The sequence below is a fragment of the Abramis brama genome (genome assembly GCF_963993115.1).
Source record: "Abramis brama genome assembly, chromosome: 10".
Classification (NCBI taxonomy): domain Eukaryota; kingdom Metazoa; phylum Chordata; class Actinopteri; order Cypriniformes; family Leuciscidae; genus Abramis; species Abramis brama.
In genome coordinates, this window is record NC_139972.1 from 11,021,209 (window position 1) to 11,046,858 (window position 25,650).

Genomic DNA, 25,650 nt, shown 5'->3' on the forward strand with positions numbered 1-25,650 from the left:
AGATGTTCTTTTTATTTTGATGAGTAGCAGAAGTATTTCTAGATTAATTTATTTATAGTATGTTTATTGTCTTTATTTTTAATGTGCAAAAACAGGTCAGTTGTGAATAGAAGTCACTTTCAACAAGCAGCTTGTTGGTCAGCGCCGACTTCACATGACCAACTTGTAAAACTCTTGATTGCACGCGTACAATCTTTCGAATCCTGAAGTCAGTCACAAAACAGAACAATTGGTGGAGGAACCACAAAAGGAAGCCAATGATAATTTCAAAAGTCAAAAAGACAGCTAACTTCAATAATGATAAAATAATAAATGGAGACAAATCATGACAAGACAAATGAAAACCAAGTCATCTGAGAAAGGAACTAGCAAACATGTTAAAGCTTCTTTTGCAGAGATGAGCAAAAAAATGTGAATGCAGAGCTGAGCATTAAACATCATCATCATCATTTTTACATTTTGAAAATTTTCTTTTGAAGAAAGAAAAGAACAAAAGATTTGTACTATAGGCTACTGTATCTGTTAAGCAATTATCCAAGCACAAGATGAAAATGTGTGTCCCACTTTACCAATTGCACTATCCCAATTTACCTGAAAACGGCTGTAGAATAAGAGTGGGTTCTTATCAATTTTGAATCTCTGTATATAAAAAAACAACAACAAAAAAACAAAAAAACATATCCATTCGAAAAACAGAATAGGAGATACAAGAGACCTTGAGCATTTGTTTAAAACATTTAGTTAACCAAAAAGTGTCCCAATTTCACTGATCCCAATATAAGCTCATGGCTGTATGTTCTTTTAATTTATTGAGACCTCTGAGTGTCATTACTGTATATAGCCTATAAATGCACTGTTCAAAATAGCCTGTAGCCTATCAGATTGTTCACATGATTGTTTAAAAGTTTTGTAGGCCTGTTTACACAACGGATGCACGTTCTCATCTTTTTTCTTTTTGGCTAATAACCATCATGTTGGGCTGCGAGTCTATTTTTCTTAAATGCATCAACCCAGAATGGCTAATGTTGATTTGATTGCTTTTGTTACATGGGAACATAACATATATTTTTGGTCTACCTGATGTAGATTTAATGCGGGTGCACATTATTTATAAAGAATATATTCTTTATATAATCTATCCTATATTCTGCTATATTTTAAGTTTAGTAGCCTACTTTACTGCGGGTGCGGGTTTACCAAACAGGACCCGTGCAGGACTCTGCGCGTGCGCGTAACGTGACGCCATCATTGTTTTGCGCGTAACAAATAAAAAGTGAAAGTAATGATTCGAGTTGATGTTTCGCCATTTAAACAGTCAAAATCGATTCTAGACTGGGTATCAAAGTGTTTAATGGAAACCTTCATAAAAGCTAAGACACGAATTTACGTGTAGCCTAACTACTTGAAACGGCGGCGGATTTTGTGAATCTGAATGTGATTAAACGGTGAGTGTTCAGGTCTCGAGACGCTTTACATGTGACTTTAGCATTTAGGCTTATATTATTTCCCCTAAAGGACATATTAGTTTTTTTTAAATATGTGTTTGTTTTGTTTTTGTTTTTCATTTGAGAGCAAAACATGGTTTCATTGTTTAGTGTTGTCTATGGTTTATTTGAGCATTTGTAGACATTAAGTCTACGGCTAACATTGTGCATTGAGTGAACGCCGCGTCTCATGATCCTGTTTCTCTGAATCTCAGGTTCCGTTCAGCTGAATTATTGTGAATTATTGTGTTTGTTTGTAATTTCCAGATTAGATTCTGTTTCAACTGTTCAGATTCATCATGGATGACACACAAACATCCAGAGATGAAGAGTTTTATCCAGGATGCAGGTACTTAAACTCTAAATCATCTTTAAATTATAGGCTAGAAGTTGTTTTTATTAAGTTAAAAATCTAAATTTTATTGAAAACAATTAGACCAGAGTTTTTTTATTTATTTAAAAACACCTTTTAATAATTTATATTAAAATATTATCACCATTAATTAATATTTTTTTTACGTTATAGTTCAGTTCATCAGAAGAGATCAGAACCAGAGCCCAGCTGTGTGTCTATGAGGAGTGACAGGTCTATGAGTCTGCCATTACATTTTAAGAGTGAAGATACACAACATGATCTCAGGTATAATGTTTCTGCAAAAAAAATTGACTACAGCATGGTATTTTATATTATCAGAATAATATCTGTGATATTTTCTTCAAGATATGATCAATTCTTTTTGGACATTGTTTATTTTTCTATGTGTAGCTAATATTTTAAAGTTTGTTGTGTTACTCACAAATGAGAGACATATATGAGAGCACTTAGTTCATTTTACAGTTTTTTTAATCAACATTGTGAAAATAAATTCTTTAAGGATAAATGAATATGTGAATTTTAAATACAGTAATTAAATGTATTAACTTTAATCTATTTTTGTTATAGTTCAGTTCATCAGAAGAGACCAGAACCAGAGCCCAGCTGTGTGTCTATGAGGAGTGACGCGTCTATGGGTCGTATAATAGAGTTTAAGAGTGGAGATACACAGACTGATCTTGGGTATAAAATTTATATATAAAAAATATGATTATAATATGGCATTTTATATAATCAGAATATTGTCAGTAATATATTCTACAAGATATAAACAATGTACAAGAAGAATGTTTTAATGTAATATTTTAATGCATATAGTGTTGCTCACACAGAGACACATCTGTGAAAGCACTCATTTCAATGTATAATTTTTGTAATAACAGTGTAAATTAAATAATCATGAAGAGCTCTTTGGAGTAGATGTTTTATTGATAAATGGATATGTAATTAGTTGAATATGGCAAATATGTTTAACTTTAAACTCTTTTATAGTTCATTTCATCAGAAGAGATCAGAACCTGAGCCCAGCTGTGTGTCTATGAGGAGTGACAAGTCTGTGATTCGGCCAATACATTTTAAGAGTGAAGATACACAGAGTGACCTCAGGTATTACATTTCAATATATGATTAAAAAAAATGTGAATGTGAATATTAATACTGTGGTATTTTAATTTTACAGCCATGAAGTCCTCAACAGGTTTAGATCAAATCTGATGAAGAAGTTTAAGTGTCTGGATGAGGGAACAGAAAAGCAGGGAAACCCAACACTCCTGAATGAGATCTACACAGAGCTCTACATCACAGAGAGTGAGAGTGGAGAGATCAGTAATGAACATGAGGTGAGACAGATTGAGACACAATCCAGGAGAGCAGCAACAGAGGACACACCAATCAAATGCAATGACATCTTTAGACCTTTACCTGGACAAGACAAAACCATCAGAACTGTGCTGACAAAGGGAGTCGCTGGCATTGGAAAAACAGTCTCTGTGCAGAAGTTCATCCTGGACTGGGCTGAAGAGAAAGAGAATCAGGACATCCAGCTCATATTTCCACTTCCTTTCAGAGAGATCAATTTGATGAAGGACAAAACACTCAGTCTTTCAGGTGTTCTTCATGTCTTTTTCCCTGAAACTAAAGAAATAGAAATATCCTTTGACAAATATAAAGTGTTGTTCATCTTTGATGGTCTGGACGAGTGTCGTCTGTCTCTGGATTTTCAGAGTGATGTGAGGTTGTGTAATGTAAGTGAATCAGCCTCAGTGGACGTGCTGCTGACGAACCTCATTGTGGGGAATCTGCTTCCCTCTGCTCTCATCTGGATCACCTCCAGACCAGCAGCAGCCGATCTCGTCCCCTCTGAGTGTGTCCATCGAGTGACAGAGGTACGAGGCTTCAATGATCCACAGAAGGAGGAATACTTCAGGAAGAGAATCAGTGATCAGAGTCTGGCCAATACAATCATCACACACCTGAAGTCATCAAGGAGCCTCTACATCATGTGCCACATCCCAGTGTTCTGCTGGATCACAGCCACTGTTCTGGAGAAGATGTTGAGCAAAGCAGAGAGTGGAGAGATTCCCAAGACTCTCACTCAGATGTACACACACTTCCTGATCGTTCAGACCAACATCAAACAAGAGAAGGACTATGAGAAGAACGTGACAGATGAAGACATGATCTTCAAACTGGGGAAACTGGCTTTTCAGCAGCTCGTGAAAGGCAATGTGATCTTCTATGAGGAAGACCTGAGAGAGTGTGGCATTGATGAGACCGAAGCATCAGTGTACTCAGGATTTTGCACTCAGATCTTCAGAGAGGAGTTTGGCTGGTATCAGGGGAAAGTCTTCTGCTTTGTTCATCTGAGCGTTCAGGAACATCTAGCGGCTCTATATGTGCATCTCTCCTGTACAAACAACAACACAAATGTGTTTGACTCAATCACTAAACCGGGTTTGTGGTCTAAAGTCAAGGACTGGTTTCAACTCAATTCATCAGAACATGTTTCATTATCTGAGCTGCATCAGAGAGCTGTGAATGAGGCTCTACAGAGTAAAAATGGACATCTGGACCTTTTCCTGCGGTTCCTTCTGGGTCTGTCAGTGGAGTCTCAGCAGATACTCCTACAAAGACTAATGAAACAGACAAGCAGATCTGACAGCAATGAGGAAACAGTTGAGTACATCAAGGAGAAGATCAGGACCATTGACTCTCCAGAGAAATCCATCAATCTGTTCCACTGTCTGAATGAACTGGGTGATCATTCACTAGTGGAGGAAATACAACAGTATCTGAAATCTGGAACAATAAAGAAAGTCAAACTCTCTTCATCTCAGTGGTCAGCTGTAGTCTTTGTGTTGTTGACATCAGAGGAGAAGCTGGATGAGTTTGATATGAATGATTTTGTTGGAAGAGTCAATAAAACTGAAAAACTAAAGGTTCTTCAGAAGCTGCTTCCTGTGATTAAAGAATCCAGATCAGTTCAGTAAGTACATGTATCAATCAGTTCACTGTTAAAACATTAGGAAAACAAAAGTTCCTAAATCTTCAGAGCTGCAGATGTTGTCTAGAGGTCTGTGTCAGTATTTTAATGTGTTTCCCAAATCATGACAATGTAAAATTCCTTTAGACATTCAAACAAAGTCAGAAAATTTGCGTATGAATAAATAGTTAAATGTTCTTGCACATAAAGAGGGAATTCAATTTTTTTATATATAAAAAAATTAAATAAAAGAAATGAAGACTAACCAAACAACTGGAGAAACAGCTCATTTATCAAGTAGCTCAAATCTCCTAAAAACATTTAATGTATGGTTAACATAGCAGAGCCATATTTAAATTTTACTATCAGAAAATTAAACTTATACTTGATGTTTAGCTTAAAGTTTACTAAAACTTTTGCTAAAGATTGACAATTAAGAATCAAAACACTGAGTATCAGAAATTTGTGAGATGCAGAAATTATGCAGATGTAATGTGTAGCAACGGCTCCACCATAACAAGAATAGCATTGTACAATGAGACATTTAAGATTATTTACAAGTCATTGTTTTTACAAATATTTGGAATGGAATATCACAAATATATAGATATGAATATTTTTCTATTAATCTATTAGTCTGCATTTACATTGTGCGTATCTATTTTGACATGCTGTTTGCAGTGTGTAATTGGCCATCGGTCCTCTCAGCAGCAGAAAAACAAAACTTTCATTCAGTGGATTATGTATAGCCTAGAAATAGCCCTCACTTTACAATAACTAAAAGCTGTCACTCATCTCAGTTCACAATCTCACAAAGTTCCATTATAAAAAAATAAATATGTCTACACTGCATAAAGAAAATCTTACTTGCATCATGTCTTTTTGTAAATGAGAGGATTTGCGAATATGCAGAAATCAGCACTGAACAAAAACTCCAGCGTTTAAACAGTGAGTGGATTCTGACTAAATGAAACGCCTCTGATTGGCCATTGCGTTCAAGAGATCAACAAACATGTCTGTGATTGGCTACATTTCTCACTGTTGCAAAAACATGTTGTAAATAAAAACATTTGACCATGAACCTTGGATAAGAATTTGACATTGTTAAATAATATTGGAATTGAATTTTTTTGGAAAGCTATTTGATGGCGTATAAATTATGCAATCTGATTTTCATCTCTCTACAGGTTGAGGGATTGTGGCGTCACAGGTGAAGGTTTTGCTGCTCTGACTTCAGCTCTGAGATCAAACCCTGAACACCTGAGATTACTGGATCTGTCTGAGAATAAAATAGGGAAATCAGTGAATCTGCTGTCTGATGTACTACAGAATCCTCACTGTAAACTGGAGAAACTGAGGTAAGATCGTATTTGACTCTCACACATGAATCACAATGTAAAGTATATTTGAAGTGTTCGGCCTCTTTCTGCTGCTGTGAGTTCAGCTGATTGAGCTGTAAATGATTGAACGCATGAGCTGATCCTCAGTAACATGAAACTGCAGGACTGAGAGTCACACTGAAATACACACTTTTACACACAATCAAATGTAAAATGAAAACACACACACACACACACACACTAATTGATACTCCATACATATTACATAGTACAGATCTGAGTTACATAGTAAAACTATGCAGTGAATAGAGCAGTCATTCTCAAACTTTTTACACCAAGTACCACTTCAGAAAATATTTGGTTCTCCAAGTACCACCATAATAACCAATATTAAAATACAGTAGCGTAGTAGGCCTAACTATTCAGCTACAGCTATGCACAGCTCAAAACGAGGCAGGTTTATTCCTAATAAGACATTTTTTAATGTTAGCCACTTTAAACATTGTAATTACACAGTTTAAACATTAACACTGCATTGTGCTGCTTACATACAGGTAAATAATAACTTAAATAATGATTAAATTAAAATGTACTGTACCTAAAATTGGTTTCATGCATTCATTGCTAAGAACTAAGAACACACTGCAGCCTGGGCTCTTCCTCTCTCCCACTCCAAATAAATCCAGATTTGATGTAGTTTGAGTCATAATTTGTAATAACTTAATGAATATGTTTGAGATCGAATTAATGCTAGATGTTTTGCTATAAATTACGGACATGGCATCTGAGGACTATTTCTCTTTTTTTCCCAGTTATTTTGCTTTATTTCCAGATTCAATCATAGGCTCGTTCTTACGTAGGCTACTAGAGCACATACTCACATGTGCACACTTAAAACAACAATGCTTTAAATCTCTTGACAAACTAAAAGATGTAAATGACATTTGTATAAATTCTAAATAAAAGATACAGATTGTACTGAATAGCTTGCTTATTTGGCTCAAGATAAGGATTTATTGAGTCCACATGGCATGAAAACTAGAAACTCTGCTTCTAACCACAGGTCGAGAGCTGTCATTCCAACCACACAACTTTGCGATGCTGTTTGCGAATGTTCGTTGGAACGATGTTTTCGGGAAAGACCGACTCATTGAACTACGTTGATAATGCAACCGTTTTACATTACATTTACATTTATGCATTTGGCAGAAGCTTTTATCCAAAGCAACTTATATTGCATTTCAAGGTACACATTTAAATTCTTATCAGTTCTTTCTTTCTCTGGGAATCGAACCCATGACCTTGGCGTTGCAAGCACCAACGCTCCACTGTTTGAGCTACAGGAAACCATAGGTGGCTAACAATCAGTGATGGGTCGTTCATGAACGATTCGTTCATTTTGAACGAATCTTTAATATGACTCGGAACTACAGAGTTGTCTCAGAGAGGGATTCGTTCATTTTGTGTTGACCGCGCATGCGCAACATCCTGTGGGTTCTGTACTGGAAAGAGAAATGATTAGTTCATCTCTCGAGTCTTCAGGTCTGATTCTTCTGAGTCTTTCGTTCTTTTGTCACGTGATGAACGAATGACTCGAAACGTGAACTAATTAATTCTGTATCCGGTACTACAGACTACATAGCTCAGTTTATGAGGATGTCACGGGATGAACGAAAGGCGGTGTGGTAAACAGACTGCATAGCCTGAAGACCAAGATAAATTAATTAATAATTTCTGTTTCTCATAATTTATTCTTTTCCTTGCATTGCAATTTTTTTCTTATTCTAAATGCGATCAACATTTGATGTGTTTGGGGAATTTGGCTAACATGTAACATTTTAAATACATTCTGCTGAAATGAAGGAAAAGACTCAAAAAAGATTTGTTCATGTTGATGAACGAGATTCAAAGATTCGAGTCAGTAAAATGATCCGAACTTCCCACTACTACTAACAATGCTTTTAAAGGGATTGTTTGGAGTAAAATCAACCTAGGGTCCTTTGCACCATGACCTTGAGCCAAACACCCCCCCAGAAGCCTTTTTTCCCTCGGTCGAACATTATTAAAGTTAGAGCTTATTTAGTGATATCAGCCGAATGGCTTAGTGCAGGCGCTAATGCCAAATTTATACAGTAGTACAAATAGGTTCTGTACTCATAAAACGAGGCATTGGAAAGTTTGTAAGTACATCAGGAGTTTATTTAAATAACACTTGCCTGACGGCTCATGCTACCGCTAACCCGGACGTCGACGTCACTTCAGTGTTTTGGGAAAAGTGCATAAAAGTCCTGGCAGCAAGCGATGCATAAGGATGTAGTGTAAAAAAATTGTAAAAAAAAGTGTGGGGGGTGGGGGTGTTTAGCTCGAGGTCATGGTGCAAAGGACCCTAGGTTGATTTTACTCCGAACCATCCCTTTAAAAAACGCAACACTGATCCGCACCTTTCTTGCCAGATTGAAGCCACGATAGCAGTTTCATTGAACTCTGCGTACCACAGTTTGAGAATCAGTGCAATAGAGTAATTTATTAAAGCAGATTTTGCACAAGACTGACTTTTAATATAGTGCAAATAAGAGATTATTTTTCCTGATTGAATGATACTTAAGATGTTTTATGTTCATGTTTCGTGACATTTTAGATCTCAATCTAATGATCCATCAGACATATTAATTTGTGCTTTAAATTTGAACTTTCTTTAATAATGGATTCACTGCTAAACTGATCTGAACTGAACTGAGAGTGAAGAGTGTGTCATTGTTCCCTACAGGTTGAGGGATTGTGGCGTCACAGATGAAGGTTTTGCTGCTCTGACTTCAGCTCTGAGATCAAACCCTGAACACCTGAGATTACTGAATCTGTCATTGAATAAAATAGGAAAATCAGTGAATCTGCTGTCTGATGTACTACAGAATCCTCACTGTAAACTGGAGATACTGTGGTAAGATCATATTTGAGTCTCACACATGAATCACAATGTAAAGTATATTTGAAGTGTTCAGCCTCTTTCTGCTGCTGTGAGTTCAGCTGATTGAGCTGTAAATGATTGAACACATGAGCTGATCCTCAGTAACATGAAACTGCAGGACTGAGAGTCACACTGAAATACACACTTTCACACACAATTTCACATTTCAGTGTCTTGACTTAAAACAGACTCAAGCTCAACACAGTCAGAACTGAGAAATGAAGAACATGCTGGATTCATTCTTACTGTTAATTATGTTAATCTTACTGCATTGACACTTTCTAAATTATAGTTTTTAATTTTGTAAAATTAAACACACACACACACACTAATTGATACTCCATATAGGGGTGGGCGATATAGCCTCAAAATTATATCACGATATTTCAAGAATATTTGCGATAATGACATTTATGACGATATAGAAAAAAAAATGTAGACAATTTTTTTTATTACATTTATCACACCTAAATGTTTGCTCACTCATTGCGTTTTTACAATTGGGTAATTTTGTTTTTAAGAGTTTACACAACACAAGGAAGCTTGATTTCAGTCTTTGAAATAAATTGAAAAAAGTAGCAAAAAATATATACAAAATAATAAAAATACAAATAAAGAGAAAAGTTTTTGGGTAGGTCTAACACTAGTATTCAGAAATACTACAGAAATTGAATAAGGTAATCAAATGTAAAATAACACTAGTCTTGAGTCCTGACTAAATTAAATGCATAGGCTATTAATTCTGATTCCTTACAATTAAAGCTATCTTTTGTTGTTTTGACGACAACATTAATGACAGACACATATGGCTGCTGTCACTTTTAGAGCCCGGATCCATTACTGTTTTCATTATACTGTCTGTCACACTGTCACGCACGTTTTATGCTCATATCAGACATAACCGACTGTTTACGAATATACTAACCATGACCGGAATTTTTACACAATTTTGCGTGTTTTTCCCCCCGTTAAAGCGATATAATCCGCGAAAAAGAACTTTTGTTACTCGCGAGCTGTTTGTGAGACGGCTTTACTGTATGCATGCACGCAGAGTAAACATCTCTCAGAGCGCGCTCGAGAGTAGGGGAGACCGGGGATGGTTGTAACAATTTTGACCTTTCTGTCTATATCTTGTAGTACTTTGAGGTCAGTGTGTTCAAAATGTGATCCAAACTAGTTACAAGTGTCTGCTATTAAATGACATAGCTATTATCTTTGCAACACAAAAAAATGCATGGTTTAGTTTCAAACACGAGGAGTGAAATGTTACAATTCACCCCATAGTCTGGGTTAGTTGTAACATACCCTGGGGTGAGATGTAACATTATGATATCCACCGGGGTGATATGTAACATAATGAAATAAGGATTTTTACAAAAAATATTATTTTGAAAGGTTTTTATTCAACACTGACTTTTCAATATAACTGATGTGTGTGTCTCTCTTAGTCTCAGTGTGTTTGTCACTCTCAATCATAGTAATTGACCATTATAAATTGAACTTGAACACAAACATTGTATGTTTGTAAGCATGTTTGTTACGGCCAGTGTTAGTATTGGCCATAATGAAATTGAACACTTGAACATTGTGTGTGTGTGTGTGTGTGTGTGTGCGCGTGCGTGTGTGACTCTGTTATTTCTCTGTCATAGTAATTGACCATAATAAAATTAACTTGAACACTTGAACATTCTATTTGTGTAAGCATGGTTGTTACTGTCAGTCTATAGTATTGGCCATAATAAAATTTTATGTTTCATTGTTGTTACAACTAACCCAGAGTCTTGTTGTTACAACTAACCCAGAGTCATGTAGCCATGAACTAGCTCACCTTACAGCTAACAGGCAAAACATTAGCACTAACAACTTGCATGGAAAATATCTACACAGACACACAATAAACATAATAAAGAGAATAAAGATAATATAGCAGAAATTCCCATAACAAAAACAAAAAAAGTAAAAAAAAGTAACTTTCTTATCTCAAAATTGTTTTTCCACTCTAACATGTGCTGTGTCTGCCACAGTGCTCTACTTTATCCCATGTGGAATAAGAACTAAACTGAGGATGTGCGAAGTGAATCAGGTGATTTGTAACTAGTTCCTGATTGGACAGATTGGAATTGTTACAACTTACCCGTGTTACAACCATCCCCGGTCTCCCCTGCTGAATAGTTTAAAATCGCAAATGTTTAAACTGATAAGACTTAAAAAGAAGTGAAAATGATAAACTTTAGTTACGATGCAAGTGACAAAAGACAATTCCGTCATGTCCTGACTGCTAAGCGGTGACTCCAGAACCTCTGAACTAAATACAAAGTGCTTAAAGGATCCCATAAGTTCCAGCAAGAACCTCAAAGATTGTCAATGCTCCTCCAGTAACCCTACTATAGGAGAAAGATCTTAGAGGCACCTAAATTACATTTTAAAGTTCCTTGAGTATACAACAGGATATTTGAGGCTCCTTTAGTTTTTACAGTGTAGATAGCAATAACCGAGGAATTGGAAGCTTGTTAGTAGATTTTCTCTCTTCGTGCAATCTTCAGGCGAACTTCAGGCGTGTCGTGTGCACGTGATATTGTAACATGCGCGAGGGAGGGGGTGTATGTGGCGTGTGCACGACCTGTGATTGACAGTCAGATCTCACACCCCCCTGCGCTGATTGAACCCGATGATCCGGGAGCGGAAAACAATGCAAAACAAATAACACGCTCCAGGTGGAGTTAGAAGCTCGTTTTTTTTCTAAAACCACGTTATTTATGTTGTTCTGTCTGATTATAGTGTTGATTTCTCTGAATATGATCAAAAAAATGTTGCCGACGGCAGCTTTAAGAATTTGACATTGTTAAATAATATTGGAATTGAAATTCTTTGTAAAGCTATTTGATAGTGTTTAAATTATGCTATTTGATTTTCAAAAAAGAGAAAAAAGAGAAATGAAATAGAAATAAAAAAACTACTAGCAGTAGGCTAGTAGATCAACTTTGAAATCCATGCAGAAAACGTCTCAGGCTAATCCACGTTTGCAGATTCGTGTCCACATTCATTCACAAATTGTCCATAAAAAAGAAAAGAGAAAAAAATAAACATATGATAAACATTTAATTCATTTCGTTGTAAATCAACAGCATCAACCAATAATTTTAACGGGCAGCAACAATTACGAAAAAACACTAAGCACACAGAATGTGCGAATGTGAAAGGAATGCAAGTGTGTGAGTGTGTAGTAGTGTGTTTAATGGCGGCGCAGAGGTACTGACCCAGTTTGCAGGTATGAAGGCAGCTAGAGAGTATCGCTGGTCATCGTCAGACACCAGGCGGATAGGGGAGAGTGGGGTGAGTTGTGCCAGTTTTTACTCAAAGTGACTTTAAAGTGAGGCCATGGCAGTAATGCCTTCAACTTAAGGATGTACATATATTTCAGGATGTGGTGCATCCCTGAGAACAATAACTTTGGATCTGAAATAAATTGTTTCAGAAATATAACTCTTGGGAAAAAAGTGGTCTCATGGCACAACTTGCCCCTGGTGCGGGGGAAGTTGTGCCTTTGGGGGAATACATTGGGGGTAAATTGTGCCAGTGATTTCTGAAGTAAAACAGAACATTTTAATGTTATGAACCGTAATGCTATATGAAAGCAAGATAAATTCAATACAAAATTACTCATTTAAGGTTTATTTAGATATTGTCACCCTGGAATACCATAGCATGCGTTTTTCCTACTATGGTCAATTGCATAGGGATTTTGTATTGAACATAACTCTGGATCACAGTGTCATAGAGACAAGGGGGCGGGCTCATTTTACTCAGACGACCAATCAGTCTTTCAGGATCATTGTGAAGCTATCAAGCTACGCCATAGCAACCATTTAGAGCACCATAGCAACACAATATATGATATTTGTGAATCATTTCAGGCAAAAAGGCTTTGGCAATAGATACCTGTTGGCATAGCACTGTCTGTCAATTATGTAACATATAAGAATAAAGTGACTAGGCTAATTTCTAAACATCCTATTGTGACATAGGCCACTTAAAAACGGAATAAAACTTCTCTTTAATAACACAGTGCAAACTCAAAAGTGAAATCAGTGTTAGCTAAATTAAACAAATAGCAGGCAGGCCTAAGTCAAACAATGATGAGGCATGCCCATCTCCTCACTTCTCAAGATTATCCCCTGTGAGTATGTAGGTCTACGTGGTCTGGATCTGGCACAACTTAACCCAGGCCCTTTGGCACAAATCACCCCAGACCCACAAGTTTGAAAAACTAGCATGATCCAGCAGTTAAGAGCTAACATCATGCTAACTGTATAGACTCATTGTGTAGCCTACTAAAGCACTAAAACATGTGTGAAATGTTTTCAAACTTGTCTATAATTGTTCAGACACTACAATCAAAAAACCTTAATCATAGAAATTTTACTTTGAAAGGGAAAAAACAGTTTTTTGCACTAAAATGTGCTTAACTCTAAGGCCATGTGTCTCTCTTCTTTGGAGGATGAGTAAAAGTGATTGCTATTCAAAATTATGTGGTCACATGACCAATTTCTTCTATGGTTTTCCAGAAACAAGGGTGGAACTACTCCCCCCCCCCCCCCCCCCCCCCCCCGGCACAAATCACCCCACTCTCCCCTAAGCACAGAAATGTACCAAATAATCCACAGTGAAATACACAGAATAGGCTACAAACAAATAATGCACTGCTGAGACATTCACATTGTTGGGAAAAAAAACCACTATCCTAGCATTAAGATCATTTGGAAGGTAATGGTATTGATCCTGTATCGATCTTTTCTCGTTCTTATGTCACTATTCACTGCCTAATCTGTACTATCTGCACATCTCAAGATGGCGCCTGTGTTTGGCTTGGCCATTGCTGCATCGCATTTGTGTAAACTCTTTACGTTTGTACTCACCCTATATGTTGCCATATCAGCCCTATCGTCTGACTATTGTGTCTCTGCTGCTCGGACTTATGATCGACGCACGTTGTTGGACATCAGAGTGTCTATGGAACAACTATTTGAAAGTTGGGAAAGTTTCAGACAAACCTTTCCGCCCCCGTTCGTGCGTCCTCCCTCATCATCTGAGTACCGGCTCCTGTTTACAACCAGGGGACCTGGGAATCCTAAGAAGAGACCGAAGAGAAGGGGCTGCAGAGCTGGCGTTCAAGTTAAGAGAAGACGCCAATCCTGGACGGGGGTGCTCGGGCCATATCGCAGTGAACGATTCCGGTGGCTGCGACCAGTTTTCCCCCTAAATACGGGTGAAAATGCTCCTCAGCACCAACACCCCGCGATACCTCTACCGGTTGGATGTGAACCTCGCGTGCACCAGCAATTTGTTGATGGGATCGTGGTGGACTTGCCGTTTACTGTGCTGTCTGACCAGCGACTGACAATTCGCCGCAACTGGAGACCTCGTGACTGTGTCAGCTGTTTACGGTCAGTTCCGTCTCAATCAGCTGTTTTTGACGCCGGCCTGCCGAACGTTACATTACTCCACTTTGCCTTGCTTAATGCCCGTTCCATAATAAAACGTTTATTCTTAACGAGCTTTTTATGAGCAAGAATATTGATTTTATGTTTCTTAACGTGGCAAAGGGAAAATGAGTTTATTCACCTAAACGAGCTCTGTCCTGCTGGCTGTTCTGTTACTGGGATACCCCGATTGGCACGTCGTGGTGGTGGGCTTGCTGTTGTGCAGCGTGACAGTTTCATATGTAGAGTGATTAACTCAGAAAATGTTTCCTCTTTTGAATCTCAAATGCTTAAAGTAGGCTCTTCTAATGCTTTTTACAGTGTGTTAATTTACCGCCCTCCTGGCCCGGCAGGTGTCTTTCTTACTGACTTTACTGACTTTTTATCATCTATCATCAAACTTGAGAAGGTTTTAATTATTGGGGACTTTAACTTGCATATTGATGATTTTACATGCAACACAGCTGCTAATCTCCTTTCTATTACAGACTCTTTTAATTTCATTCAGCATGTTACTGGACCCACGCACATTAAGGGTCACACCCTGGACCTTGTTTTTTCTCTTGGTCTAGACATAGTAAATACTCATGTGGAAGATGTACATGTGAGTGACCATAGCTGTGTGTTTTTTAATATTAACTTTCCTCAAGATCCTCCGCCCCAGAGAATTATGACACAAAGGCGGATTATTAATCAAGACACTGCAGAGAGGTTCTCTGCCTTGTTTGACCCATGTTCTCTGATGGAATGCACTGATGTTGATGAATTTATCCGATCTTTTAATGGTCAGTGCTTATCGATTTTAGATAAAGTAGCACCAATTAAATTGAGCACAGTCTCCCACAAAAAAGCCTGTCCATGGATTAATGAAGCTATCTTAAGTATTAGGAGAAATTGTAGAAAAGTGGAGCGTCTTTGGAAATCTTCTAAACTCGAGGTTCACAGGCTCCACCTTAAACATCTAATGGTCACCTTGAATGAGATGTTGAAAAAGGCGAGAATGTGCTTTTTTTCTCAACTTATTTCCTCGAATAAGCACAATCCCAAAATCTTATTTGACACCATTAATACAATAGTTTCTCCAACTAGCTCTCAAACAACTGTGTTATCTAGATCTGACTGTAATGAATTCCTCTACTTTTTTGTTAATAAGATCAGAGATGTTAGGGCTAACATTGCCCCATCATTGGCTCAGAACTTTGCCTGTGACTTGTCTCCTGCCCATTGTTGGTCCACTTTTACACCTGTGACGTTACATGACATCACCTCTCTGTTACATTCTATGAAATCATCATTTTGTCCTATGGATGTTGTCCCGACTGTGCTATTTTTCAAGTTTTTGACTCCATTGGCCCCTGTATTGTTGAGATGCTTAATTCTTCACTCTTAAATGGTGTCGTTCCTGTCTTTTTTAAACATGCTGTTGTTAAGCCAGTACTTAAAAAAACAAATTTGGATCTGCTACAACCGAAAAACTATAGACCAATTTCGAAGCTTCCTTTCATGTCTAAAATTCTAGAAAAAGTTGTAGCAGAAAAACTCACCCTTTTTCTAGAGAAACATGAGTTATTTGACAAATTCCAGTCTGGTTTTCGCAAAAAACATTCTACAGAAACGGCGTTACTTAAAGTTTCAAACGATATTATGATGTCAGCTGACTCTAAAAAATATACAGTGCTGGTCTTATTGGACCTTTCATCAGCTTTTGACACAATTGATCATAATATTATGAATAATAGACTTCGTGATCTGGTTGGTATGTCGGGATCAGTTTTAAAATGGTTTTCATCCTACCTGTCTGGTAGAAGTTTTAGTGTTAATGTGAATCAGATCATGTCTGAAACTGCTGAGTTGTCGTGTGGGGTACCTCAGGGTTCTGTCTTGGGTCCTATCTTGTTCCTCTTGTATATATTTCCTCTCGGTCAAGTTATTAGTCAGTTTAGCGACATATCTTACCACCTAAATGCGGATGATATCCAACTGTATTGCTCCTTTAAAGAAACTGAGTTGTTTAAATTGTCTTCTCTAATTAACTGTCTGACTAGTATTAAACAGTGGTTATGTGACAACTTTTTGCTTCTGAATTCTGACAAAACAGAAACACTAATCATCGCCCCTGAAATTAAAATCCCAAAAATAATACAATATATTGGTGACTTAGGCTCGTCTGTCCAACCGAGCCTCAGGAGCTTAGGTGTTGTCTTCGAGTCAGCTATGTCCTTGGAGCTTCATTCTAAACAATTAGTTAGAAACTGCTTCTTTAAACTGAGGAACATTTCCAAATTAAGATCATTTGTGACTAAAGGTGAGTTAGAGATGATTATTCATGCGTTCATCTCCTCCCGTTTAGACTACTGTAACAGTCTTTTTACGTGTTTGAGTAAGAAGGAACTTCATCGTCTCCAGGCTGTTCAGAACTCTGCTGCAAGGCTTTTAACCCATGTTAAAAAAAAGAGAACACATCACACCTGTTTTAGCATCACTCCACTGGTTACCAGTCCAGTATAGAATTCATTTTAAAATCCTGGTTCTTACCTTTAGAGCCTTGCATGGCCAAGTCCCTACCTACATCACTGACCTGATACAGCTTCACACTCCTACCCGGAGTCTCAGGTCTTTAGATCAGATGCTATTAGTTGTTCCCCGCACTCATTTTAAAACTAGAGGGGACCAGTCATTCCAGGCTGTCGCTCCCAGGCTATGGAATGCTTTGCCTCTTGTTCTACGTTGCGCAAACTCAGTTGATTCTTTTAAAAAACAACTGAAGACCTTGCTCTTCAAGCAGGCTTTTGGTTAGTCGAGGGGTTTTTATGGTTGTTTGTTGTGTTTGCTGTTTGTATTTTGTGGAATGTATTTAAATTGTTCTTGTATTACATTTTACTGTGAAGCACTTTGTGATGTCTATCTGTGAAAAGTGCTATATAAATAAATTTGACTTACTACTTACTTCACTAATGCTCCAGTGGGCGAGGCCAAAGCTGCCCTGTGATGTCACAAGTCTACCCTTTTAGATCCTGTCATTTGCTGGCCTTGGTTTCAATAAAAGCAGTTTTTAGAATAACAAGAAAGTTTTGAAGACAGGCAAGAGTGACAAACACCCAGGGGAGCTAGACGCGCTTGATTCCTGCCGATTGATTCCATAATGAGAGCGGCGCGGCGGCATATCAAATATTATAAATAGTTTTGCATGAGAAATACAATGTGTGGCGGGAGTGCGTGGCCGAAATGAGTGACTTTCACGCTCAATGCGTGACACTTGAGAGCCCTGTGAGAGTGAAGAGTGTGTCATTGTTCTCTACAGGTTGAGTGATTGTGGCGTCACAGATGAAGGTTTTGCTGCTCTGACTTCAGCTCTGAGATCAAACCCTGAACACCTGAGATTACTGGATCTGACTGGGAATGAAATGGGAAAATCAGTGAATCTGCTGTCTGATGTCCTACAGAATCCTCACTGTAAACTGGAGAAACTGAGGTAAGATCATATTTGACTCTCACACATGAATCACAATGTAAAGTATATTTGAAGTGTTCAGCCTCTTTCTGCTGCTGTGAGTTCAGCTGATTGAGCTGTAAATGATTGAACACATGAGCTGATCCTCAGTAACATGATACTGCAGGACTGAGAGTCACAATGAAATACACACTTTCACACACAATCAACACTACCCCTGAACCCATCACAAAAAACTTTCTACATTTTCAAAAAAAATAATTCTATATGATTTATAAGCTTGTGTACCTCAAATAAGGTCCCCACAGTGACACGAGTCCCCATGAGTCTGTGTGCATTTAGGTTTAAGTCCCCAATGGGATAGAAAAATACACACACAAACACATACACTAATTGATACTCCATACATATTACATAGTACAGATCTAAGTAACATAGTAAAACTAATCTATGTAGTGAATAGTGTAATTTATTAATGCAGATTTTGCATAAGACTGACTTTTAATATAGTGCAAATGAGAGATTATTTTTCCTGACTGAATGATACTTAAGATGTTTTATGTTCATGTTTTGTGACATTTTAGATCTCAATCTAATGATCCATCAAACATTAATTTGTGCTTTAAGTTTGAACTTTCTCTTAATGGATTCACTGCTAAACTGATCTGATCTGATCTGAGAGTGAAGAGTGTGTCATTGTTCTCTACAGGTTGAGGGATTGTGGCGTCACAGATGAAGGTTTTGCTGCTCTGACTTCAGCTCTGAGATCAAACCCTGAACACCTGAGAGCACTGAGTCTGTCTGGGAATAAAATAGGAAAATCAGTGAATCTGCTGTCTGATGTCCTACAGAATCCTCACTGTAAACTGGAGAAACTGAGGTAAGATCATATTTGACTCTCACACATGAATCACAATGTAAAGTATATTTGAAGTGTTCGGCCTCTTTCTGCTGCTGTGAGTTCAGCTGATTGAGCTGTAAATGATTGAACACATGAGCTGATCCTCAGTAACATGAAACTGCAGGACTGAGAGTCACACTGAAATACACACTTTCACAATCAACATTTCAGTCTCTTGACTTTAAACAGACTCAAGCTCAACACAGTCAGAACTGAGAAATGAAGAACATGCTGGATTCATTCTTACTGTTAATTATGTTCATCTTTCTGCATTGACACTTTCTAAAATGTTTTTAAACGTGTTTGTGTAAACACACACACACACACAAATTGATCCTCCACACAGATCTAAGTAACATAGTAAAACTAACCTATGAAGTAAATAGTGTAATTTATTAAAACAGATTTTGCACAAGACAGACATTTGATATAGTGCCAATAAGAGATTATTTTTCCTGATTGAATCATACTTTTGATGATCAGGTGAGCAGTAAATATGATCATGTTTTGTGACATTTTAGATCTTATTCTAATGATCTATCAAACATATTAATTTGTGCTTTAAGTTTGAACTTTCTCTTTCATAATGGATTCACTGCTAAGCTGATCTGATCTGAACTGAGAGTGAAGAGTGTGTCATTGTTCTCTACAGGTTGAGTGATTGTGGTGTCACAGATGAAGGTTTTGCTGCTCTGACTTCAGCTCTGAGATCAAACCCTGAACACCTGAGAGAACTGAGTCTGTCTGGGAATATAATAGGAAAATCAGTGAATCTGCTGTCTGATGTACTACAGAATCCTCACTGTAAACTGGAGAAACTGAGGTAAGATCATATTTGACTCTCACACATGAATCACAATGTAAAGTATATTAGAAGTGTTCAGCCTCTTTCTGCTGCTGTGAGTTCAGCTGATTGAGCTGTAAATGATTGAACACGAGCTGATCCTCAGTAACATGAAACTGCAGGACTGAGAGTCACACTGAAATACACACTTCACACACAATCAACATTTCAGTCTCTTGACTTTAAACAGACTCGAGCTCAACTCAGTCAGAACTGAGAAATGAAGAACATGCTGGATTCTTACTGTTAATTATGTTCATCTTTCTGCATTGACACTTTCTAAAGTGTTTTTAAATGTGTTTGTAAACACACACACACACACACACACACACACACAAATTGATACTCCACACAGATTTAAGTAACATAGTAAAACTAACCTATGTAGTTGTTGTATTACAAATGTATTAAATGTTTAATTTAGGTTCCAATAAAATAGTATATAAACTGAGAAAGTTTAGTAGACTGAATTTAGCATTTGAGGCTTAGATGATGATATTCAAAGAAGATTAAGTCAAGCTGATTGGATCATTTGAATGACACTGTTATGCTGATGAGATCAGGAAATCTCTGTAAACGAGCTGACTCATGTAGGCTACTTCATTTACACGCCCCCTTTATGTAAATCCCTCCCCCTTGGAATGTATATAAACTACAATGTATACTGTTTGAGTTAGACTTGATGACTACAGCAACGCACAGTGGGCCCTATTTTAACGATCTGAAACGCAAGTGTCAAAGCGCAAAGCGCAAGTCTCGGCGGGTCTCGGCGCTGTTGCTATTATACCGGCGGGATAAATGACTCTTGCGCCAGGCGCAAATCTAAAAGGGGTTGGTCTGAAGTAGCTTCATTATTCATAGGTGTGGTTTGGGCGTAACATGAAATAAACCAATCAGAGCATCATCTCACATTCCCTTTAAGAGCAGACGCGCTTTTTCCTTGGCGTATTGCTATTATAACGGCGGATTTGCCAGACGCTCGCCAGGAGCGGTTCACAGCCGAGGAGAGCAACGCTCTCGTCACGGTCATAAAAGAGAGAGAAGTGACATTAGGGATGGAGAAACACACCCAAATTAGCTTTGGTTAAACAGGTATATAATAATGTGAGTAAATGTGTAAGCTAGATGTATGCTTTTATAATAAATTATCTATCTATCTATCTATCTATCTATCTATCTATCTATCTATCTATCTATCTATCGTTTGTAATAATATGATTTGCAAAAATGAAAACTGCTGCTTCTGTGTAGATTAGAGAATCAAAGTGTATGCGCGTTGTGCACGCTATACATTATGGTCAAGCATGCGCCCTTAAAATAGCATAATGAACAACACGCAACGCGCCACTGACTTTACACTAGCTTTTTTCTGGCCAGTGGCGCAATTGTTTTATGGAACAGTAAAATAGCACCAGGGATTGTTTGCGCCGGAACACGCCTCCTTTTTTGCGCTGAACCGCCCAGGGAGCGCAAGTTCATTCCCTAGTTTAGCGACGTGCTTCTGTGGAGGGAAAAGCGCGCTTTGCGCGGGTGCAAAATAGGAATGAAACATGCGTCGGTGTACAAAGTCAATTGCGCTGGGTGCAAGATAGGGCCCAGTGAGTTCTCAATAAAGAGTAACTTTTGTTGAAAGATATCCCAACGTCTCCTGGTCTCTGCTTTGACAAAGGAAATGTTTCCAACATAGTGAATAGTGTAATTTATTAAAACAGATTTTGCACAAGACAGACATTCATTATAGTGCAAATAAGAGATTATTTTTCCTGATTGAATCATACTTTGATGTTCATGTTTTGTGACATTTTATGTCAATCTAATGATCCATCAAACACTATTAATTTGTGCTTTAAATTTGAACTTTCTCTTTTATAATGGATTCACTGCTAAACTGATCTGATCTGAACTGAGAGTGAAGAGTGTGTCATTGTTCTCTACAGGTTAAGTGATTGTGGCGTCACAGATGAAGGTTTTGCTGCTCTGACTTCAGCTCTGAGATCAAACCCTGAACACCTGAGAGATCTGGATCTGTCTGGGAATAAACTAGGAGATTCAGGAGTGAAGCTGAAGGATGATCCACATTGTAAACTGAAGGAACTATACTACTGTGAGTGTATATGTATGTATATATATATAATTTTTTTTTTTTTTTTAAGCCTTTAAATTGACCCAATTTCAGTAACAGGTCTCATATGTGTGTAACTGGAGAATATAATGGCGCTTTTCCACTACACAGTACCAGCTCGCCTCGGCTCGACTCGACTTGGCTCTGTTTGGTTTTCCACTGTGTAAAAGTTGTACCTGTACCTGCTTCCAGGTACTTTTTTTTGTACCACCTCCGGCGAGGTTCAAAAGCGGGCTGAGGCGAGCTGAGGCAATACTAAAATGTGACGTGAAAACACGACAGATTGCTGATTGGTCAGAGAGAATCGTCACTATTCACTGCGTCATCATTGCACGCGCCAGACTGAGTATCCTGAATAAAAAAACAGCAAAAACAAAAATAAAAACATCCAAAAACAGCATACACTCGATTTCCTCCATTGTCCTGTGTGTGTGGGTAGCGGGTGTGTCTCGCGCAGTCTATGGTCTCGCGTAAAAGATTAAGTCACGGCAGTTTCCTGCGGCGTCGCTATGACGACCAGGTACTATTGTGGAGGTACTATCTGCAATGGAAAACGGAGCGAAAAGCGAGCCGAGCCGAGGCGAGTCGAGTTGAGCTGGTACTGGTAATGGAAAAGCGCCATAAGATAATAATTCAGCTCCACTTTAGTTTAATTCTGTGATGTGAATATGATCTATATAGGCTAGGTCTATATGAATATTTTCATCTCTTAAATGTTTACATGCACAACTTTTGTTTAAATTGGAATTAATTCATTCCGATTGATGAATCTAAACGTAGTGTTTACATGAACGATAAATAAATTTATCGTGTTGATTTGTGTGTTTATATGTCACAAGCTTCAAATCGGAATTGAGTTTTTGACATACACACACTGCATGAATATTCCCCACTGTTTGCACATACTGTTCTCCTACATTGTTTGTTTGTTTGTTTTAAAGTGCTTAAAAATTACATATTATGGGTCAGGTCATAATTAGGAGACAATGAGCATATGAAGCGTTGTGCTGTGCTGCTTATATTTATTAAGCGGATCGGATTAGATCGATCGGATTAGAAAACGAATAAACCAAAAGAATAAACCAAGTCCGATCGAAATTTCATTTGGTAAAGCTCTTTTGATTAAGGTTTACATGAAGGCTTTTCAGTCCAAGCCGTCAATCTGATTACTAACAGATTATTTGGCTGGATGTAATCATGGTGTGTAAGTAAGTAAGTTATAAAGTGAGAGTTATCATTTACCATTATTAATCTATTAGTTTTTCATTAATATCTCTGGCTGTGTTTTTCCTGAAATGATCTCCAGATGTGATGTGATAGCAGTAATGTCTCATACTCATATGTGACTGTCTGTGTGTTTTATTGTAGGACTCTCAGTATTTAGACGTCAGTTCAGTTTCCTCAGGATCAGCTGATGGTGAAAAAGGAGCCGCTACAGAGACTGAAGACACAGAGACACACAGTGACTTCACACCAGTTTCTTGTTTTATAGTAATAGCTCATGAACATGAGAGCTGAAAATAGCAGCTTTGAATTGTTTCAAAAGTCTGAGACTACAGAAAAGATAAATGTTGTACATTTTTCTACCAGCAGAGGGATTTCTGTTAAATATTTTTTAGTATTTATCTATTTTTGTATATGACCAGCTATTAGTGTCCTCTTAAATCTTCACATTATTTTACTGGTTTATTTCCCCCCCCCTCCTGCCTCTAAACACCATTAAATACTAATTGCTATATGTTGACACTTATTCTTCTTGATGGCAAGTTTTTCTATAGCCAACAACAAAAAGCAGTGATATGACAGACACTCTTGCTTAATATTCAAAGGAAAAGAAACAGGAATTATGAAATTAAATTAAATATTTTTAATGTCTATTTCATTTGCATGGAAATGTGTCTTTATCTCAGGACACTCAAGATCTGTATGTACCATTTCAAGCACGTCTTTACTCGCATCAAAACTACTTAATTTCCTCAAAATATAAAGTCTCTGCATAGACTTCTTATAGATACAGTCCAAATTTAGAGTTCAAAGTTCAAATTATTATCCAGAAACAATCCAAGATTTCCGACCTTTCCAACAACTTGGCTGTTAATATTATTGTATAACTTTATCTGTTCATCATTATATAACTTTATATTTTTATCATATAAAGCGATCGCTTCTCTTCAGAAAATTTGGACTGGACCGCTCAATTCATATGGATTGGTTTTACGAAAGTAAAGCTTAAGTGGTAGTTTTGTGAACTTTCAGTGGAGGGACAGAAATCTCTCCGATTTTATTAAAATATCTGCATTTGTGTGTTTGAAGATGAACAAAACTCTTACGGGTTTGGAACAACATGAGGGTGAGTAATGGATGACATTTTTTTTTCTCTTTCATTTTTCATCCTTTAATTTTATGATTAGCAGAGATGTGAATAAAACGTTTTCCTTATGATTGTATAATTTCTGCAAATTAACTGAATCAGTGTTATAGTAGATTTGATACAGATGATCATAATGTGTCAATTAATAATGTTTGTAGCTTATATCAAAGAACTGGGACTCAATAACACTGACAGAGAGTGAGGTCATAGCTATTCTTCTTAAGCTAAAGACTGTTGTCAATATTTGTTGTTTCAATATTTTCTAGGACACAAAATTAACATTATTGAATATGGTCACTAAACACCTTCAACTGCCTGATGCTTCAGTTCAGCTTTTAATTCCATTAAGATTAATATTTTATTACAGTGCCTTGCTGACATGGATAAAAATGGTAACCGTATGGATTATGGATTTTTTTTTTTTAATCAAATAGGTCACCGAGAGTTTTGCTTAAAGATAATATGTCTGATGAAATGATTATAAATGATATGGCTTTGGTTGGATTAATAGGAAATGATAGCTCTAAAGATGAATTTCTGAGCTTTTGGGTCACAATGATGTTTTATTGCAGGACATTGCTTTATTAATTAAGGAATGTAAAATGTCCCCAATCATGGGTAAAACTGGCAGACATGCATTAACAACCAAGCTGTTGAAAAGGTCGGAAATTTTAAATATCTTGGATTGTTTCTAGATGTTTCTTTAATCTAAATATGGACTGTATATAAGAAGTCTATGCAGAGTCATTTTTCTCATCTTTTAGATGCAGATTAATTCATTAATTGTATTTTTTTTTTCACAATGGAGAATTTTGCAGAAGGTGTAGTTTATTATCAATTTGACAAAGTTCTTAGATGCAACAAAAATGGGACACACGAGGAAGCTGAAATCACTGAAAAAGTATATTAACAAAAAAGACTAAACTATGCCAAGTCATAAGTCTAAATAAATGCATGGAAGTGTAATACTGTGGTGTTGTAAGTGCAAAAAGAAACACAAACAACCAAAAGAACAAAAACAAAAAGGATTTAAGTAGGTGTCTATGATTAAACTATGAAACTTTTGGGGGGAAAGAGATCCATAGTGTGTGTTGAGGAAAACCTCACAACAGGCAAAAGACACAGATTCACCACACAGATGTTTTCTAAAGACTGTTATTCTAATGGTCAGAAATTCAGTGCTTGATATTACTGATGTTCCTCATTTCATTAACAGAAAATGTGTATTATTTTATAGATGAGATGTTTTTCATTCATTTTATTATAGGAAAATTATATATGAATAAGTGCTGCCTAAAATGCAAACCACTGTTATCTGAGTTTCATTTAATTTAAT

The 25,650-nt window shown here is 37.2% G+C and overlaps 1 protein-coding gene across 1 annotated transcript; it reads left to right on the forward strand.

Annotated features, from left to right (window-relative positions):
- The first annotated feature begins 1,241 nt into the window (after window positions 1–1,241).
- Window positions 1,242–25,650, forward strand: LOC311090573 (NACHT, LRR and PYD domains-containing protein 12-like). Its single transcript, XM_084125925.1, has 13 exons — window positions 1,242–1,445; window positions 1,752–1,833; window positions 2,011–2,124; window positions 2,428–2,541; window positions 2,851–2,964; window positions 3,038–4,843; window positions 6,028–6,198; window positions 8,948–9,118; window positions 17,927–18,097; window positions 18,786–18,956; window positions 19,630–19,800; window positions 21,759–21,925; window positions 23,312–25,650. Coding segments are annotated over exons 2-13 (3,222 nt in total). The 5' UTR covers window positions 1,242–1,445; window positions 1,752–1,783; the 3' UTR covers window positions 23,314–25,650.